This window comes from Harmonia axyridis, chromosome X, assembly GCF_914767665.1.
Source record: "Harmonia axyridis chromosome X, icHarAxyr1.1, whole genome shotgun sequence".
Classification (NCBI taxonomy): Eukaryota; Metazoa; Arthropoda; class Insecta; order Coleoptera; family Coccinellidae; genus Harmonia; species Harmonia axyridis.
Window position 1 is genome coordinate 6,999,376 of NC_059508.1, and position 22,862 is coordinate 7,022,237.

Consider the following 22,862-nt stretch of genomic DNA (forward strand, 5'->3'; position numbering starts at 1 on the left):
AAAAATTCAAACATCTAGTTATTCTCAGGAAATTCCAAATTATTATAAATATCCAGTTAGTAAGCTGAATATTTTCTCGAAAAATAAGTTGAGACTTATTTCTGCTATAAGGCTTATACACCCATGATTCGCATTTTCCAAGATGGGTTACTTCATTTTTAAATTCAATATCTAGTTTTAAAAGAATTCACAGTTTCCTCAAGCATACTTCTAATTGATATTTTAAGCAGCCTGTTACAATAACCAGTTTAGGTGCTGATCCGAAAAATTATCAGATTACTTCAAATATTATCTCGAAAGGAATAAAAACAAGACCTTATTTGAAAAAAGTTACATAACACATGAATTCTTCCGTTTGCTACTCCTTTGAAAGTGAGACTGAATTATATATTTTTTAATGGCACTAACGATACTTCTCTAAAACTTGTTAAAAATATAGATTTCGAAGTGTAAAGGAAAAAACTCATTAATCTGAGTACTGCCCTGAAAATATTGAAATTACATTACACCCTGTATAAGTAATGATCCTTTGTGTCGTAGTAGTCCATTGTCAGTGGTAAAAGTCTCTTTTTCAACGTTCGAAGCCTAGAATTATTACGACTGAATTAAATCTGCTTATGATTACAACATTTTTCCGCTTCTTCTAAAATTTCAACAATATCCTCAGACCTTTCTCAACTTCACCGGTCAAAAACAGTGGATTACTCTCATTTCCAACATCAGGGACGTTTTTCAAGCTGTCCAAACTTTTCCGGCTTCCACTTTTCTGTTCTGCACGATTCAGAGAATCCCTTATCAAAAATGCTGGGTAATTCCACTGTGAATCTCTGGACGATACGAATTGGAATTATTCAAAAGTCTCGTAGTCAGGGAAACGACAAAAATTCCAGTTTCCATAAAAAATGCACGATGCAGGATATCAACATTCAGTGTCATTTTCCCCATATATACATTACAAACAATTACGCGCGAAATCAACTTTACTCCCTCCATCTAAAAGAGAATAATCTGATTTATATTTGAGAGCTGATCGAATTAGATGAAAATTCAATCGGGAAATGTGCCGCTTTAACGGGATGAATCTTCCGGAAAAAGCGAAGTGAAAATGTCAAAATTAGCATGCCCGTTATTGCTAATTATGATTTATAACGGGTGTTTTTTTTCGAGGTATATAACTTTAAGTTGGCATTACTGTTCAAGATGGCAACCGATTTAACAGCTGTCAAGTGATTTATTCTTAGTTTGATTTGGCAATTCATCATGAATAGACTCACGCTTGAACAACGATTGCAAATAGTGCAATTTTATTTCGAAAATAATGGTTCTGTGCGGAATACGTATCGCGCACTACGTCCATTTTATCGTCGACAAAATCGTCCATCAGAGCAGTTAATTCGATTAACCATGGAACGTTTTCGCACCACGTTTACTCTTATTGATAACTCGCATCCCCAGAGAGTACGGTGCGTACAGAAGAAGCTATTGCTGCTGTAGAGTGTAGCATTGAGGAAGACCCGAATGAGTCTATCCGCCATCGAGCACAGGAATTGGATCTGTGTCCATCCACTTTATGGAAGATTTCGCGGAAGGATCTTGGTTTGCGTGCTTACAAAATCCAACTCGTGCAAGAATTGAAGTTAAACGATCATCAAGTAAGGCGTAGATTCGTCGAATGGGCCCAAAATGAGATTGCCGTTGTTCCCGATTTTCATTGGCAAATTTTGTTTAGCAATGAAGCACACTTTTGGTTGAATGGCTACGTCAACACACAGAACAGCCGCATTTGGAGTGAAGCTAATCCTCAAGTGTATGTCCAAACACCGTTACATCCAGAAAAACTGACTGTTTGGTGCGCTTCATGGGCTGGTGGAATCATTGGTCCGTACTTCTTCAAAAACGATGATGGTATAGAGCCATGATTACTCACTTTTTCATTCCTGAATTGAACAACCATGATGTCCAGGAGCTGTGGTTCGAGCAAGACGGCGCAACATGTCACACAACTCGTGCCACAATCGATTTATTGAAAGACACGTTTGGTAACCGCCTAATTTCACGTTTTGGACCTGTGAATTGGCCTCTAAGATCTTGTGATTTAACACAGCTAGACTACTTTCTGTGGGGCTATGTAAATTCATTGGTCTATGCGGATAAGCCAGAAACCCTTGACCATTTGGAAGACAACATTCACCGTGTTATTGCCGATATACGGCCACAAATGTTGAAAAAAGTCATCGAAAATTGAACGTCCAGATTGGACTACATCCCAGCCAGCCGTGGCGGTCATATGCCAGAAATCATATTTAAAATGTAATGCCACAAGATTATCTAGCGGATAAATAAAATTCATGTCAATCGTATAATCCATCGTTGATTTATTGCAATTTAAAGTTCTATAGCTCTAAAAAAAACACAAAAAAATGACTACAATATTTGAGTAACATAAATTGTTCACACATCTCCTTCTGGGTGTAGCGCTTCCTTTGTCAGTTAACTTTATGTACCTTGTTGTAAAGATGCTGATTCTTAGGGTAATTTTTGTTTGTTTTAGGATCAATGCTGCTGGGTTTGTGTGACATGCAGAGAAAATTCATACGTCTACAACGACACCTGCAAGGCTTGCAAGCCAGGCTGGGCTCCTAATGCAAATATCGATGGTTGTGATAAGCTCGAAGCTCAAGTTATAGATTGGTTGAGTCCATGGGCCATGGTACCTCTAATTTTCAGCTCTTTTGGTATATTATGTACCCTTTTCGCTACTATCGTATTCATGCTTTACAACAGAACACCCGTGATTATGGCATCAGGAAGAGAGCTCTGCTATGTTCTGCTAAGTGGTATTCTATGTTGCTACTTAATGTCATTCGTTATTTTAGCTGAACCTACCGTGGAAACTTGTGCTATAATGAGAGTGGGCTTAGGGCTATGCTTAAGCATTTGTTACAGTGCTATCTTCACCAAGACCAATAGAATCTCCCGCATCTTCAATAGGGGTGTTAAGAGTATCAACAGACCTTTGTACACTTCACCAGTATCACAGGTTACTATTGCTATAGGTAAGGCTTTCACTATTAGGATAAACAGATATTAACATTGCGAATAGTGAACATTAGACCATATAGGCATCGATATAAAATTATGTCAGGCCGGAAAGGGTAGTTATTCAGATATTGTGATATACACTGTGTCCGTAAAGTATGGAAAAAATTCATTTTTGGCTCAACAGACCATTTTAAGAAATAATCCTGAAACACGCCGATTTTTTTATTTCAATTTACCGTATTTTGAAATAATAATGTAATATACAGGGTGAAATACTTTCGAGTTTTTTTTAAAATACTTCCATCTCTCTTTCTCCATGCGGAAATATCCGAACTATGAATGATGTATCGAAAGATACAGTTAGAGAGGAAGGTCACCTGAAGGAACACTTTTGGTCAATTATTTTCGATGATAATTGCAATAATAAATAAATAAGGCATCATAGTGTAACTTTTGCAGTATTTTTCCCTACTTTACGATTTCTGGCGATTTACTAATACCGTAAATAGTATTAAAGAAATTCGTTTCGAAAATTTAGCAATATGTTTCTACGAAACTTTTTGGGTTGGCCCAAAATTCAGTTAACCTTCTCCATTCACGTATCCGATCTGGTTTTTTCAATGAATTCAATTCTAAAAATTATTTTATAGTACAAAATGTACTTTCTCTACTAAATATATGATGCAAATAATCAATTCGCATTGCCTTCCTCTCTTTGGAATATCATGATGGCAAAAACGTGGAAATAACAAAAAGAAATGATTTGTACTTCAAAAACGTGGAAGAGAACGGTAGAAATAGTAACTTATTCAAATTTTCTTTGTGATGCAAATTCAAAATATGCCGTCATTCAGAAATTGTCTGATGTCCGAAGTCCTGGGCAAATATACAGGGTGTTTCCTAAACATGCGGCAAAAATTCAGGGGGTTGTTCCTTGGATTTTTCTAAGAATATTTTGTCCTTTGATGATTTTTGAAAAACCTATTTGTTTCGAAGATATAGGGGAAACAAAATTTCAGATAATAACATTTTATTATGAAAAATTACATGAAAATTCAACTCAACCTACAAAAACTGTTGAAAATGACCACCTCTAGCCAGCATACAAGCATCCAATCTTCTCCTCATTGACTGCCGAACCCTTTCAAAAACACCAGGATCATTTCTTATTAAGTTACACCCAGCAATGATCCGATTTCGCAAGTCTTCCACATTTTCTACTGGAGTGGTATAAACTAATGATTTTATCAATTTTTAGTCAAAAAACTGGCCGTTTTTAGTAATTGGAATGTTGTTAATCAAATTTAGAAATAAATTTTACCTACTTAGTAAACACAGTGCGGTACGCATTTTTATTTAAACTATTATTAATTTTAAAAATATGAAAAATGTTGTTCGCCCTGTATCTTCGAAACAAAGAGGTTTTTCAAAAATCATCCAAGGACAAAACATGCTTAAAATAGTCCAAGGAACAACCCCCTGAATTTTTGCCGCATGTTTAGGAAACACCCTGTATAGAAGTTAATAATTTCTTGTTAATTTACAATTAGAACCAATTCAATTCCATATCTAGCAAAATTGTATTTGATATACAAAGAAACATCATCAATAAAACGTTCCTGCTTTTTCCTGCTTTTTACTGCAATTTTCTTTTAATTTCCTTTGTCCTCGTCTATATCAAAGGGACAGCAATGTTCGCATCAGGAATGTGACATGAATAATGAATGCACCTGTTAAGGGGAAAATGGAACATAACAGAACTTTAATTGATATCATGTCCTCTATAGTGTAGCCTGAATTTCTTCAATTTTTCCGTACTCGGGTTAATTAAAATGAAGTCCATCTTGTTGTTTTCTAAATTTATGTATGGCGAGTCCTTCTCAGCTCTTTTCGAAGATCCGCCCTCTCTCGTGGGAATGCAGTGTTTCATACCGGTATCACTGTTGGAATCGTCAGTTTGGCATCCAGTGATCCCTGCCAATCTCCATAGCGCAGCATTGTGACTTAGTCGTAGAACATTCCGGTTTATATAGCAAGCAGTTCCGATCTTCCGGTAGATGCGTAGCCCATGACGCCATCTCTAGGATAAGCAAAGAGTCAATACAATGTCATCCAGACATCATCAATTCAGTAAGGTTTTTTCAACGTACCATTTTCGAAAATCGTTGAAAGCCAAGAAGATCACTTGAATCTACCCTAATTGGCCCTCTGGTAGTCCCGACCTTAATCCGCTCGACTATCGACTGTGGACGGACCTTGAAGAGGATGCCTGTAGCAAGCCTCACACCAATTTGGAGGCTCTGAAGTCCAGCATTCGGCGAGCTGTAGCCAATTTCCCAATGGAAAGGGTGCGTGCTGCTATCGATGAGTGGCCGGAGCGGTTACGGAAGTGTGTGCGGGCAAGGGGGGGACATTTTGAATAATTTTGACGTAATCTGGAGTAGAATTTTGTGCTCTTTTCAATGGTTCCTGTAGATTTTTCGTAAAATAAATATTCGATGAGTTATGCACACTTTTACTTGTATCAGAACTTATGGCTAGACTAGGTACTTTGTCGTTCTTCCATGAAAAGGATCAGGACATCACTTGCCAGTAAAAGTTTTTTTTGACTAAAAAATAGCTAATCTACAGATAGTTTATTCTGACGGATCAAAAACTTGGAACCCCTTGATGCTCCATCTGATTCCATATTCTTCTTCTTCTTAATGTGCCTTCTCCGTCAATGAAGGTTGGATATCACCATGGCATATTCCTCTCTGCTTCCGGTGGTTCTTATGAGTTGTTCGAAATTTAGACCAGTCCACTGTCGTATTTTTCTCAACCATGACAGTTTCTTTCTTCATAATGAGTTGAGCGTATCGGTATTTGTCGCTTCTCAAGATGTGGCCCAAATAAGATTTTCACGGATCTTTATAAGCTTGAATAGCTCGCGTTCAGTCCCCAACCTGCGCAATACTTCTTCATTTGTTGTGTGTGAAGTCCATGATATCTTAAGGACTTTACTATATGTCCACATCTCGAAAGCTTCTAATTTATTGATGGTATTCGCTTTGAGCATCCATGTTTCGGCTTTATACAATAGTGTTGACCGAACGTATCATTTCGATAGTCTCAAACGCAGACCGATTCGCGAGTCCGAGAGAAGCTTCCGCACAAAGCAGTTTCTGGCTTGTTCTATTCTTGATCTAACTTCCATGTCTGGATCCAGTTTGCAATCTACCCAGCACCCTAGTTACCGAAACCTATCTACCTGCTTTGAACCGGTCGCGGGACAATTGGGATCTTTTAATGACCATAACTTTGGCCTTTTTTGTATTCATTTTCACAGTGTCAAGGAGCAGTTGTAGACCCACATCCGAGTCAGCAATCAAGACAGTATCGTCAGCATATCTGATAGTATTGATATTCACGCTGTTAACCTTGATTCCCCCAGAGACGATCGCCAGAGCTTCGCTGAATATAAGATCCGAGTACAGGTTGCACAGCAATGGTGATGAAACACAGCCCCATCTAACTCCTCTGCGAATCTTTGTCGGGTTTGAGGTCGAGCCCTTTATTCTAATCCTAGCACTTTGACTCCAATATATATTCTGTATCAAAGCAATGTCCCTTGAGTCCAGTCCCACACCAAGAAGAATGTCCACCAACACATCATGTCTCACTTTATCAAATGCTTTCTCGAAATCGATAAAGCAAATGAAAATGTCTCGTTGTTGATCGTAGTATTTTTGTGCTAACACCTTTAAGCCTAACAAAGCCTCTCTCGTGCCCATTCCGCTCCTAAAGCCAAACTGATCGTCTCCCAAGTTCGATTCGCATTTTCTAGAGATGTGATTATGGATTATTTTAAGTAGGACCTTCAATACATTGAACTTATTAAGCGAAAATCTTCATAGTTCTTGGGATTTGTCTTCTTTGGTAATGGTATGATAACTGATTCCAACCATTCTCTAGGCATTTTTCCGTTTCATAGATACGGTTAAAGAGAGCAACAAACAAGTCGATGTTGTCTTCGCTGATCAGTTTTAAGATCTCTGGGTATATTTCGTCTTGCCCTGGACTCTTGTTTGTCTTCAGTTGTTTGATCGCATATTCGAATTCAGATTTATCCATATTCCCTATCACAAAAATATGCTCTACGAAGTCGACGGTTGATGAGATATCCTGGAGTTTGTAACACTAGAACACTCAATGAATTAAATATATTTTGGGGAACTTGCTACACCTAAAATGCGGGCTGTAATTTGTCAAAGGTCCGTAATTTTAGAATTGTGATTTTTTTTTTGGTTTTAAATTTATGGGTTTGATGGGGTTGATTCCGAATGAATTCTTTTGTCCATCAGACTGACGGAATGTACTGAAACTTTGAAATTATCAGGGTAGTTAATGAGATGATCAACGCTCACTCTCCATCTGTATAAGCTGATTTTTTTATGAAACAACACGAAACCAAAGTTGTTCAAGATGGTCTGAAATGCATTTTGCGTGTAAAAATGGTTAAATAGGAGGCCAAAAATTGTTTTCATTCTTCACAATGCTTCTACTACCTTCAGTAGACTCGGAAACAAGACCCTTGTTTCAGAAATGGAGAAATCGACCTCTCCTCGTTAAATCTAAGAGTTTTTGTTTTTTGTAGGTATCGTTGCGGTCCAACTGATTGGAACAATAGTTTGGCTGATAATAGAGAGGCCAGACGTGAGCGAAATTCACCCACACCCACTAACAGCTGTGTTGACCTGTCGCGTATCCACATTCTCTCTAATAATGTCATTGGTTTATAACATGATTCTGATATTGTTGTGCACTGTCTATGCCTTCAAGACAAGAAAAATACCGGAAAACTTTAATGAAGCTAAATACATTGGATTCACTATGTACTCAACATGCATTGTCTGGCTGGCTTTCGTACCTATTTACTTCGGCACAAATAATGATTATAAGGTGAGAATTAAATCGAGTAGACTAAAAATGGAACGAAAAATTTTTTATTTGATAGAGTTTTTAGGTGTAAAACTTTGCTTCCGCCGTTTTGCAAATCACATGTGTAGAAATTCAAAGTACCAAATGAGATTTAATTCAGTCAGCAACAACAGGAAGGAATACCGACAAATTTAAATAACATCAAAAACCATAAAAGATGCGCATTATACATTATACTCAAAAATATCCAGATGTGGCGTGATCCCCTCATAGTGCTGTTTATGAGTTATTGACGCTAAAAAAAACATGCACTCATAAGGCTTGTCGGCGTTCCCTTCACGTTGCCGAATTTTATAGCCACTTGGAGTTCTGGGTTATTTTCTTTTCAATTCCCTAATCACAATGTTGATTCCTCAGAATGGAATGCAAAATATAAGAAAACGATTCCGTTTCATCACTTCCAACTGATACTTCTCAAGACATATAAGAAGTTTCACTATTTCATACGATATTGCATTATTCTATAATATTCTTCATTGGAGGGCGACATTATTTACATTTACTGGAGGAACGAATTAATTTTTTTTTTATTTAAACGAATTTCACTGTTGATTTTTTTCATCAGATTTACTAATCTTGAACATCCTTGCATCGTGAATAAATATTCATCATATCAAAGAAAAAAAACGAAGGATCTGAAACCTGAACACAATTGTCACAATTCATATATTTAATCATTTATTCATTAGAATTCAGTTGAGCACGTTTATTGTTTATAACATTCCACTTATCCTAAATCATCTATTGGATTAAAATTTGAATCAATGAAAAATGAGACGGTAAAAACGCTTGAACAGGCTGGACCTCGATTATCCAATATTAATTTTTAGCATTCTGCAGAGTAAGCTTCTGTTAGGGCAGCAAAAAGAGTATCTGCCTAGGGCTGCAGTTTAGCTAGCGACGGCCCTGAATAGATGGTTGTAGCATGTAGCGGTAAGTGGTGGTCGAAACCAATAGATCGTAGATATCATACAATAAACTCAGGTATTTGTAAACGAAACTTCATCGAAATATTAGTCCGTTTGTGTTTGCATCGTAAACTTATTCTCGTCATTAGCGGCATGTTTTCATTTTCTGCTTCAATATGAAGAAATCTGCTGCTGAGGCTCATCGAATGCTCTCAAATACATATAATGAGGCCGATATTAGTGAAAGAACGTGCCGAGAGTGGTATCAACGCTTCGAGAACGGTGATTTTGACCAGCGACGGAAGAGAGAAGTTTTTCGAAGATGCAGATTTGGTTACTTGATCAAGATTCATGTCAAACGCAACAAGAATTGACAGGATCATTGGGAGTGACGTAACAAGCAATTTCCAAACGCCTGAAAGTCATGGGAATGATTAAGAAACAAGGAAATTGTGTGCCGTACGTGTTAAAGCCGGGAGATGTTGAACGGCGTTTCTTTGCTTGTGAACAGCTGCTTGCAAGGCAAAGACGAAAGTGATTCCTGCATCGTATTGTGACTGGAGACAAAAAATGGGTTCTTCACTATTATTCCCAACCGCATAAAATCATGGGGATATCCTCGCCATCTTCCACGTCGACGGCCAATCCGAATATTCACGGTACCAAGGTCATGCTCAGTATTTGGTGGGATCAGCTAGGCGTAGTGTATTAATAGTTGTTGAAACCGAATAAAACAATCACATACAATTGTTATCGAAACCAATTAATGCGTTTGAGCTAAGAATTGAAAGACAAACGGCTGCAATACAACAAAAGACATGATGATTTTACAGCATGACAATATTCGACCCCATGTTGCGAAAGTGGTCAAGACATACTTGGGAACGTTGAAATGGGAAGTCCTACCCCACCCGCAGTATTCTCCAGACGTTATCCCCTCGGACTTTCTCTTGTTCCGATCAGTGGCACACGGCCTGCCTGACCGGCACTTATGAAGAAGTGAAAAATTGGATCGATTCGTGAAAAGATGGAAGAAAGTAGTGGCCAGCGATGGACAATACTTTGAATCATAAACGTGTCACCAGTTTTTTTTCAATAAAGCTTCGACTTTCGAAAAAACGGCGAAAGCAAAGTTGTACTCCTATGTAGTTACGAGACCCTCTTAGTAATTTTTGGTCCTATAGAACATGAACGCAACACCTTATTGCAGTATTTCGTGAATATCTCAACTTAATAACTTGCTTTTTTCAGGTCCAGATCGTAAGTATGTGTATGTGCTTGAATATAAGTGCATCGGTAGCCCTGGGATGTCTGTTCACCCCAAAGGTATATCTCGTTCTATTCCAACCATATAAAAATGTGAGGCAACCTGCAGGAAATGGCAACCAAGTAAGTCTGCATATTTTGGGCGTCAGGATAGTTGATGTTTTTGTTAATTTGATGAAATGGACTGTTGATCCGATTTTAGGGACAAGGAGGACAAGGAGGACAGGCATACGTTATGCGTTTTGCAGCACCAAGGTCACATACGATGCATTCTATGACCGAGAACTCGAGATCTTCTCCCAAACATTCCAGAAATTCGAATGGGGAGGACATTCCCCTGCCCAGCCCGAGTGTAGAGGAGAGTTCGCTGAGTTAAGCATCAATCTTTTTCTTTTCTCACTTCGCTTAGCAGAAAAAAAATTTGTATACAAGTTATCCTTGTTTCGTTATTGGTTATCTGGATGTTTAACATTAAGTGAGTACAAAAGAGGAATCTCCAGATAGAAAAATTACTAATTCAATAGCTTGTAGGATTTTACTTCAGCACTTTGAGAGCTTCCTGTAGAAGTTTTCTTTCTTCAGTTTTCAGCTGTGAATCTTCTTGAACTAGATTCTTTTCAAATGTCGACAAAACGATGTTGATTTGACTCGAATTCAAGGATAACTAACAGTTTCATATGATTTGGCTTTTACCCGTGCTATTTGCTATTTTAATTACTTATATATATATATTCAATATTCATTTTTTTATATTCGTTCAAAGGTTTCGCCTATTTCTATATCAACTATATTTGTCGCCTCCAGGATAAATATGCGATGCATGAGTTAAATTAAACAAATATTCCACTGCTTTCCAAGGAAATTCATTAGATGAGGAGAATGAGTAGCAACTTTATATTTCTGTAGTTTCCATATTAGAGAGATTTTTTCCGTTCCTGCTTGAACCGGTAAATATTATTTTATAATTTTTGATTAATTAATTTATAATTTATTTATAATTTTAATTTTCATTCTTTTCGGCACAGCATATTCAACAGGAGTTTTGATTTCAGGTGACTTTGCTGGTGAAAAAATACCCATGTCAACAATATCAAGTTCGCCATTGACTGATATAGGCACCTAACTATAATCATGACATGATCCGTAACATCATTATATGGACTGATATAAAACCTTACCTTCGTCTAAAAAAAAATACTATAAGGCTGATTAGATATCTACAATCGTGATCATGGATTATGGCATGATTAATTCTATATCTATAAATATTTATATAATATCTATATATATTTATATAATATCTATATATATATATATATATAGATATATCAACTTAGTATAGTTATATTATCAATTATATTTTCAATGATTTATACAACAATCATATTTGATTGTTCTATTTATATATAAATTCAACACAGGGCCACCGCCAGACATTTTGACATTTATTATTTTACTAAATTTCCGGTTTGCCGATCCTGACGGCGGCCCTTATTCAACAAAACTGACCTCTAACTGATCATGTAATGATACATTTTGTATAAAATTTTTCAATAACTGATCTTATATTACCTAACTGGTCTTAACATGATTTGAATAACATCAATAAAAATGTTACAAGAAATCATACAAGGGCGTAGAAATGGGGGGGTAATTACTATTTTCGCTTTCTCAGCCTCTTATTTGCCATCTGTTATTTTTGCATCCGTCATCGGTATGCACTTACCCGTTGTTTTCGGTTTTTTGTATTATTCTCGTCAAGAAATATCAATAGTGTAGTTATCAAAGAAATGAACTGAGTAATTCGCAATGTGTTGTACCATTTCGTGTTTCATTCAAATTGCAATTTATTTACAGATATGAGTAAACATTGTCGTCAAAAATTTTTTTCGATTAAATCCCCCCCCCTCAAGAAAAAGAAAGATCTACGCCCTTGAACTGATACGCCAACTGATCTTGGCAAGATGGATTTTATACGGAATTTTATAAAGACTTGAAAGATAACTGATATTGATATGATTCATATAACATTAATATAGAATCCACAAGAACTGATCTGTTAACTGATGGCATGATAGAGGATTTTTACGGAATTTTACAGTTACTACTCCCGTATGAGACTGATCAAGACATGATTTATATGACATCAATATAAACTCCACAAGAATTGATCTTCTAACTGATGGTATGATAGATTCAATAATTAGGTACCTGATTTACATTATATCAATATAAATCCTAGGTGAAATGCGGACAAAATAACATACTGTTTAGTTTTTCAAATATATTTTTTAGTAGGTATAAACAAATAAATGGTCTACTTCACTATATATTCAATTCAAGCACTATGCATTAAATTCAATATATAGGGGAGTAATCCATTTATTTGTTTATACCTATCATCAATATCTCGATTTCAATTCACTGGGAGGAATATTAACATTTTCGCCCTCCAGAAGATATTTTGGAGCAAACTTTGTGATTCTTCAGTTGTATTATCTTTTTCTGATTCTTCTATTACTGATTCTTTTTTGAATCAAAATGGTTCATGATTATTTTGAATTCGTCTGTGTTTATATGTTCATTGAAATTTATCTCATATCTGTTTATATTTTCTATTTCTTGTTCATCAGAATCTTAAAAATAATCCTCTTCATTCTTTTTACCCAGAACCTACATCAGGAATTTCTAAATATGTTGAATTCAGAGAATCGTTTTTAACTAGGTTATTCTTTTCTGCATGATCTCTATTGAAACTCATATTATTTTGTCCTAAATCAAATTGTGTGATATTTAAATCTTCATTTTTTACTAATTTGAAATTTTTCATGCAATCCAAACCAATTGAAGAATCATACTTAAAATTTTCATTGTCTACTACAAAAGTATCCATAATTCTTTCTATATTATAAAATTTCTTCCATCACCAATAATAGTTTTCAAATTAAACATTTGAATATTACTTGTAAATTTTTTCGGCTGTTTCTTTAATAATTGTGCATTAATCAACTAAACATTAAAACCTGAATCATAAATTCCAGAAACTTCTAAAATGTCATTCAATAGTAACTTTACCTTAATTAATGGTAATTGGTACATCTTGTTTTTTTGGATTAATCTTTTAGTTAAATTTCCAATTCAGTATTATTAACAGTCCTCAAAATTCCTCTCTGATTTCTCTCTTTGTACCAGCAATTATTTTCAGGGTGATAACGTTTCCCTTTTTTTTCTTTAAGACAGATTCGGCATGGTTTCTTTTCATAACTTTGTTTGGGTTTTTCGTCAGAATTTATATTCCTTTTTTTATCATTCCTATTATTCTCTGCAACCAGATGTTCTAATTTCCCAATCTCACTGTGAAAATCTTTGGTTCCCCGTAAAGTTTCCCTATCAATATTGTACACAATATAATTAGGCAGGCCATATATGCTATGAAGTCTGTGAGTGTCCCAGTATCAATTGATTTTCTCCCTTCCAATAATAATTTATTCTTTTTTTGCATGCATAGTCCAACAATTAACCTGATATTTAAAGGCTAAAGCACACCTAGTCGGTGACCATCCTCTGATCGTGAACGTATCACAAAAATTTCCATACTGAATCTATCGAATATTTAATCATCATGCAACTGTACCAATCTGACCCGGAATATTGCAAAAATTCTGTTGAAATTTCAATTTTCTTTTTGTCCTCATTAATTTAAAAACGGTCACATTGAAATCTTCAATCCATTGGTTTACATTCAAATTTCTGCCAGTAAATTTTCAAAACATAAAATCATTTGCAATCTGTCCTAAGTCGTGTGGTTCTTATTGTCAATTAATTTCTCTAAAAGTTTTTTCAAACTTTGCAATGAGTCAGTGCCGGTAGAAGTAGTTTTATCGATAATTGGTTCGTCCCTAATAAATATCATCGAATTGTAAATTTTTTTATTTTCGACATATCTTCTGTTAAATTTATCCATATTTTTCTTCTTTGATATCTCTTAGTTACACAAATGTGTTTTGGTCGGTTGATTTTTTTTTGTTCACTCGGTTTCTAAATTGCTTCTGGAGAGTGTCATGACAATATTCGTTGTATTTTGAATGTATTCTTGTTATTGCGATTATGACGTAATAATATGTATAAGTTTTAAGATTAATATTGTTTTTGTTTCGAAATTGTGCTTCAATATTATAAAAAGTGTGTATCGGACAAAATGAGATACTATGTCATTTGTCTATAATATTGAAGCACAATTTCGAAACAAAAACAATATTCATCTTAAAACTTATACATATTATTACGTCATATGTCGTTTTGTCCGAATTTCCCCTACAAGTACCTACTGATGTGGTAAATAATAGCATGATATATTTTCAGTTATAGTTTATCCAAAGTCACTTGGATACAAAGGTTACAAGGTTTGACCAAGTTTTCAGAAATTCCTGTGGGCCAGTGAATTCATTGCCTGGCAATACTTTCAAATAAGCGCCGGTATTCAGCAGCTCGAAGTATCCACTTCAAAAAGACGATTTTTTATGGACTAGGTTAAGTGACTTTGGATATAGTATACCTAATATTTCTATATATAACTGGTCAAGACATAATATAACATGAATGTACATTCCATAATGTAAAATGCATAAAACCTATCTGCCAACGGTTGATGGTTCATATTCTATGTGTGAAATTCTACTATTACTGATGATCCTATAACTAACTGATTATACAATGACATGGTATAAGTGACATCAAAATGAATTCAACGAAAGCTGATATAGAAATGATGCATTTTATATAAATATAGAATTTACAGAGACTGATTCATTCATTCATCATGATCATGAACTATGTATTTATACCAGTGTCGAAACTGCCTGAGAAATAATCGCCTAGGTAGGTGGAACATGTATTGGTCTTTATGTATTACTCTATACATAAAGATGAGGCAGGTGCCAAGGGCGGTCCTAGCCTTAAATTTTGACGGGGTCACAGTTATGTGATTCAAGGTTTTTGATGGGACCATTTCTTACCTTGTCTGCTTGAAAAAAAGCATATTAAGTGTTCGGTGGTCCCATTTGGGGGGATCATGACCCCCTTGACCCCCCCTCTGAGACCGCACTTGGCATGTGCAAATTACCTTTTAACTTTGGATCAATGTTATAGAATTGCATGTTATTGATGTTGAATTTATTAAGTGTTATAATATTTTGAATTTCTATTCTAAGATTCCCTATATGTTCGAAGAAATTCGAAAACCCCTTCCCATTAATTCCCATACTCATGGGTAATTTATCATTGATAATCAATAAAAAAATCAAAATATATAAAAAAAAATTAAATGTGATTGTACATAGTTATATCAGTTTTATCACTTGATAGATCAAATATTTATGTATACATATAGCAGACATGAAAGATTATTAGAGAAAGAAATCATAGATTTTAATATATAACTGAAAGAAATTTCAAGATTAAAAAAACAGAGTTTTAAAGAGTGTTGTTATATCGACTTTGTCTTTTACAATAGAGAGATAGGAATAACACTTGCATTGAAAACATACAGAGTGTATAGTTATCTAATGTGAGTGTCAATCTTATCAATTTTACATTTCATATTATATTATATTATATTATACATTAAGTAAGTGAAAACGAATCACTACAGGTATGAACATACCGACGCGGGACGGGAACGGGAGCGATGCGTTAGTTGGGGCAGCGGACAGATCGCACACTTACGTGAAAAAAAAGAGACACGGTTATTAGTATGAATCTGAAATTATAAATGAATGTGACAGTTTTTCGGTAGGAGAAGTTTTACTGCTCAAAACCGTTGATTTCGTTCCCGCAAAAGTTTCCTATAAAAGTTTCAAAAGCTCCCGCTCCCGCAGTCCAGCGTCGGTCTGTTCATACCTTTAGTCTTTAGTCAGGTGACTTTTGATAATGGCCTCCATTATTCTAAAGCATCTATATATTCATAGATATAGGATGTAGTTATTTGATTCTCTATGTTATTTATGATCTTATAGCGCCAATGTTTTGCTGAAAAACTTTTTAAATCTTCAATGACGCCCCCGAAAGGGATTAAACAATATTTAAAGAAAGATCGGCAATGTTGAAGTATTTAGAAGATTTTTCAGGCTGTTTGGCAGCTTATTATCACATTTTGAAATTACTGGATAACGACAGTAATTGAAGCAGAATTCTAACAATCTAACAGTACTTTTAACATTTGGTGTTCAGTAGAGTTTGAATTATAATAATATCTAATAATATGTTAATTGTTTTAAAATAGTAATTTATGAACTAAGGACGAAAAACTGTCTATTATAATCGAGTCTCCCAATTGGTTGGTAGAAGACGAGACAGTTTTTCGCCGAAGTGCAGTAGAGTTTGAATTATAATAATATCTAATAAATGAGATGTATTTGTGTTGTTGTGAATTTCATTGTTGTGTTAAAATAGTGATTCACGCACTAAGGACGAAAAATCGAGTCTGCCAATTGGGTGCAGCTATTTGACGAGACCGTATTTCGCCGAAGTGTAGTAGAGTTTGAATTATAATAATATCTAATAATATGTTAAATGTTCTGTGAATTTCATATTTGTGTTAAAATAGTGATTTATGAACTAAGGACGAAAAACTGTCTATTATAATCGAGTCTCCCAATTGGTTGGTAGAAGACGAGACAGTTTTTTGCCGAAGTCCATATTACATTTTTTCGTCGACTTCGACCTACTTCTTATGGAAGCAGGTACTCACTATAGTTTGATGATCTCGAATACGTACATTTTACCTTGTGTAAAAAATAATGTACATCGGGGTCATCACAAAGAAATTCGTTCATTTCATTTTGACTAAATACTATAGATTTTTTTCTACGCTTTGTTTTTTCAAAAATGCAAAAGTTCCGGAAATTTTGATAGTTGATACGTCGTCGTAGTTGCCAATTCTCGCAGCTTCGGAGGAGTGTTCCTGATATCTATATCACTACCCATTCCTGCACCAAATGTAACACAATAACCCACTGCAATTTGGTTCGTCAATTGCTGTTCTCAAAGAGATTATATACGAAATTCGCCAGATTTTACTTTTGAATGAGAATGTATTCTAGATAGTAGATTAATATTCATAATTATCAAGAAAGGATATCTATATGGATATCAATAACAATCCTCCGAAGCTGCAGGAATTAGCTTGTTTTCACAAATAGTTTATTCCTCAGTCGAAAATTACCACGTAAAATATCACTTTTTCAACATTTTTTCGGCTGTTTCTTCAATAATTTTGAATTTTGAATCATAAATTCCAGAAACTTCTAAAATGTCATTCAATAGTAACTTTACCTTAATTAATTTTGGTACATCTAGTTTTTTTGGATTAATCTCTTTTAGTTAAATTTCCAAATCAGTATTATAAACAGTCTTCAAAATTCCTCTCTGATTTCTCTCTTTGTACCAGCAATTATTTTCAGGGTGATAACGTTTCCCTTTTTTTTCGTTAAGACAGATTCGGCATGGTTTCTTTCCATAATATTGTTTGGGTTTTTCGTCAGAAGTTATATTACTTTTTTTAACATTCCTACTATTTCCCAATCTCACTGTGAAAATCTTCTGTTCTCCGTGAAGTTTCCCTATCAATATTGTCCACAATATAATTAGGCAGGCCAAATGCTATGAAGTCTATAAGTATCCCAGTATCAATTGATTTTCTCACTTCCAACAATAATTTCTTGTTTTTTATGCATACTCCAGCAATTAACCTGATATTTAAAGGTTAAAGCACACCTATTCAGTGACCATCCTCTGATCGTGAACGTATCACAAAAATTTCTCTCCCATATATTCCATTCTGAATCTATCGAATAATGTAATCATCATGCAACTGTACCAATATTCATTCCATTGGTTTTCATTCAAATTTCTGCCAGTAAATTTTCATAACATAAAATCATTTGCAATCTGTCCTAAGTTGTGAGTAAAATATCACTTTTCATAGAGGTCGACGAAAAAAAAATTTATGTAATGTTGTATTATTGTCATAATATATCATACTATTTGTGTTTCCCAATGATCTATGTTATGCAGGCCCGGTCTGGCTTCACTGGAGGCCCTCGGCTAAATGCTGATTTGAGCATATTTAGATTAATTTATTATTGTATCTTTTCTTTTATTTCCACGAGGTTATCAGAATTGAGAGAACAATGTTAAATGAGCAGTATTTCTTGAGAGTGGTTATAACTAATATAGCACGCAAGCTCAATGAGAAACCAGACCAACTACAAACATGACAATGAAAATAGCATATTATTCAACGAGCGGTAATGTAGGTCATAACTCACGCAAATGAAGTGAGTTATGACCATTACCGCAAGTTGAGTACAATACTTTATCTACGACTATAACAATAGATACTTAGAAACAAATACAGACTTAGAATATAGATAGAAGGAACGCAAGATAATCATTTATGCTTTTTTCCGAACACAAGAAAGATGGAAACTTAGTGTCGCCAATCACAATCGAACTAGCTTCGGCGAACTCGAATCCAGTATAGAGATAGAACTTCATTGAAAAAAATCTTAATAGTTAGCTTTCACAATGCTTTACAATTTTAGATTTTAATTAGTCATTCTGTTTATTGATAAAATTAAGTGTAAATTTTGACCAACCAGTATAAATTTTTACCGTTGTAGTTTCTGTGATTGACGTTTAAGAAATTACGTAATTTTAAATTGATTCCATTATTCATGTTGAGTGTGCTTCTGGAGTGGAAAGTCAGTTTTTCGATAAGTTCTTCACTACTCCTGGTCACGACATTAACTATCTCATCTTTGTCCAAGTCTGAAAACAAATATTTTTTTTGTATTCGTCGAAACTAGGCCAGAAATTGGCTCTTGACCTGAACTAGACCTAAGACCATTCTTGATTATTTTTAGCCTAGAAAATTTTTCAAAAATTTGTTCAATTCAGATCTGTTCGGCTGAGGGTTTCAGAGCCCCTGGGCCCTTGGCGAACCCCGACCGGCCGACCTGACCAGACCAGACCGGGCCTGATGTTATGTGACTTTTCCCCACAATGCTTAATCTACCAAAGGCTGTTAAACGTAGACTGTTTAAAATCTATAAAATACTGTAGGCCTTACAGGCGCAATTATTGAAGAAAGTAAGTCTTATTAACCTTTATCGAGGTCATGTTTCAACCATGGTGAAAATATACATGGTATAGTATATCCAAAGTCACTTGAACTAGTCCATAGAAACGCTAGGCCACATGTGCCTTTGAATTGGATTTGAAAGTATTGTAGAGCGATAAATTCACTGGCCCCAAAGGAATTTCTGGAAACTTGGACAACCCTTGTATAATCAAAATATTCTGGCTTCCTCCAAGTGACTTTGTTTATACTATACATGCATGTTATTTACACGATGATTCAACATAATGTTTTGTCCACAAGTACATTAAGTAGCTACATTTGTACCATTTTGGGCTTTACTGCACCATTAATTGAGATAAACAACGGTTGATAAGTCTGAAATTTAAGTATATGTCTTTTAACTCAATTTGAAATGTGGAAATATTAGATGTTATATTAATCGTTAAGTACACTTGAAAACAATGAATTTCATTATTATATACTTGTATTTAGTTCTGCTTCTTCAGCAATTATTTCTACAATTCAATTTCAAAATGTTACTGAATTGTGCAGAATGCAAATCATATCTTTATCTATTAAAAATTACACTCTTGAAAACGATGTAATGTGATAACTATTTTTTCTGCTAACTGTATGAATAAATGTATTTACTGTTGAGTTTTTTACTACAATCTGACTTCTCCCAATAAAAAAACAGTTTTGTGGATAATCAGTGTAAACACAATCAATATATTAGTGGAATCGGAATGTCGTTCTAGAATGCAACAAAACTGTTAAGCATATCCTGAAATATAACTTTCCTGCGTTTCTCATGATAAGTCATAAGGTATAAAGGCTCAAAGTGGAAATTTAGTCAGTCCGATATATTAGGCCAATTGAAATGTCACCGGTCTGATGCACAGACGGCGTCCGACCATTAGTTCTTGAGATATTGCGTTGTGACTGTGGCTTCTTTTGTTATTTGAAAAAAGATGGAAAAAAAAAATGTGTGTACTTTTTGAAGGGAAAAATACAGTTGAAGCAAATCTTGGCTTGATGAAGAGTTCCCAGGGTCTGTACCAGGAAAATCAATCATCATTGATTGGTATGTTAAGTTTAAACATGGTTAAATGAGCACAGAAGACGGCGAACGCAGTGGACGCCCAAAAGAGGCTGTCACCTACGGAAAAATTAAAAAAGTTCACAAAATAATTTTGAATGACCGTAAACTGGAGTTGATCGAGACAGCAGACATTGTGAAGATATCATCTGAACGTGTACATCATATCATTCATGAATATTTGTACATGAAAAAGCTGTGTGCAAAATGGGTGCCGCGTGAGCTCACAATCGATCAAAAGCAACAAAGTGTTAATGATTCTGAGCAGTGTTTGAAGCTGTTCAAATGTAATTAACTTGAATTCTTGCATCGATATGTGACAATGGATTTAACATGGCTCCATCAATTCACTCCGGAGTCCAATAGACAGTCAGCTGAATGGACTTCACACGATTAACTGAATCCAAAGCAAGGAAAAACACAACAGTCAGCTGGCAAGGTTATAGCCTATATAATATTCATTGATTACCTCCAAAAGGGCCAGAACATCAACATCGATTATTATATAGCGTTATTGGATCGTTTGAAGGATGAAATCGTTGAAAAACATTTGGAGGGAAAAAGGTGCTGTCTCATCAAGACAATGCGCCGTGTCACAAATCAATGAAAACATTAGCAACATTATATGAATTGGGCTTCGAATTGCTTCTGCATCAACCGTATTCGCCAGATCTGGCCCCCAGTGACTTTTTCCTGTTCTCAGACCTCAAAAGAATGCTCGCTGGAAAAAAATTCAGCGCCAATGAAGAAGTAATCGCCGAAACTGAGACCTGTTTTGAAGCGAAAGACAAATCGTACTACAAAAATGGTATCGCAAAGTTGGAAGATCGCTATAACCGCTGTATCGCCCTCGAACGCAACTATGTTGAATAATAAAATCGAATTTTGCCGAAAAAAAATTTGTTTTACTATAGTATACCGGGGACTCTTCAATTGGCCTGTTATATCAAAGAATAAATAAATACAAACGTATATAGCCCATTCAGGAGTTATTAACATCGAAGTAAGCCTTGAACGTCTAGTCGCGGCTTCATTTCTTTTTACAAAAATATCACTAAAAATTGTTTTGATCCATCATAGAGAAATTCTTTGTATATGGTTCATATTATTTTCATAATTTTTGTACCCGAAAGGTTTCAAATTTTCGAAATTAGGAAGAGACGCATACAGTCATTATTTCATAAATTGGAATTCAGGATCTGTAATGTAAAAATATAGTGGAATGCCATCACATTTCAAGGAAATCCAATAAAAAGATATCAATTCATTTCAGAATCGCCCATGAAAGATCCCATTGAAGATCGATGCATATTCCTTTTCACCGAAGGCTCTTCAATAATTTTTGCATTCTTGAAGGACACTGGATACCAACCTGATTGTAAAATTCTAATTATATACCTAACTCTTATGGATCATTTTAACTGTGATAGCTGAACTGGTGAAGAAAATAGAAAAAAATGGTTGATAAACTTGAATAGTGTAGCTAAGTGAATGGAAGAGCCATTCATAATAAGACAGAAATAAAATTTAAAGGATCCATTAAATATATGAGGAATTGTAACTTTGCAATTTTACTTATTGTAACTTTCAAAATTGGAACCAATTTATCAGCAGACGTGTAAATTACTATTCTAAAATCACTATATTGCAACTGCTCATGACACGAATGATTGATTGTCAGAACAATAATAAAAGGAGCGAAAATCGCCTTGTAACTGATGCATTTGTTTTGATTCTAACTTTTGTCACTCCATGTTTGACGTGACACTATAGCAGTAGCGTAACATAATTTGATTCATTTCGAAATTATCAATTGAAGCTCAAAAATTGTTTACAATGTGATTTATTTATGAAAATTCTTTCATGCATCGAAAAGGTCAATGTTTTTTTCACTTTGATGATGAACTATTGTGAAGTTATGAAAAAAAATTCCGGATGGAACATTCAACAATCAAATTAGGATTCTACACGCTTATGGATTCGAGTAAGCCGAAGCTAGCTCGATTGTGATTGGCAAGACTAAACTTTCATCTCTCTTGATTGAACTTGTACGAAAAATATTGATTCTATTTGTACACTCGAGTTTTCTGTCCTTTATTGAAATGCTTTTATACTATTTATTACTATCAAATTCCATAGAGTAGTCTGCCCATAACAACTTTGATTCACTCACTGAAAGCATTCTTGCATTAAATTATTTTTAATTTGTGAATTTCAAAATTTTATTGCATTCTGTTGTTATTTTTAAGTGGTCAAGAGCTGAAGAAATTCTTGAATTTACTCTTCTAAATGAAGTTTTCCATCAAATACTCAGTAAAAATTCTATAAGAGAATTAGAATTTTGGATTACTAATTGAAGAACAAAAAACAGATATAACAAAACTTGATTTCAAAATAGAATATGAACTATAGATGTAATGACAAG

The 22,862-nt window shown here is 34.7% G+C and overlaps 1 protein-coding gene across 1 annotated transcript in view; it reads left to right on the forward strand.

Annotated features, from left to right (window-relative positions):
- The window catches only part of LOC123686089 (metabotropic glutamate receptor 7-like), a 66,515-nt gene extending 54,495 nt beyond the window's left edge, over nt 1-12,020 (forward strand). Inside the window, exons 8-12 of the mRNA XM_045626068.1 lie at nt 2,552-3,056; nt 7,679-7,983; nt 10,182-10,319; nt 10,399-10,671; nt 11,249-12,020. Coding sequence (XP_045482024.1) covers nt 2,552-3,056; nt 7,679-7,983; nt 10,182-10,319; nt 10,399-10,572 — 1,122 coding nt within the window. The 3' untranslated portion in view covers nt 10,573-10,671; nt 11,249-12,020. The remainder of the gene's footprint in view (nt 1-2,551; nt 3,057-7,678; nt 7,984-10,181; nt 10,320-10,398; nt 10,672-11,248) is intronic.
- Nucleotides 12,021-22,862: the final 10,842 nt, after the last annotated feature.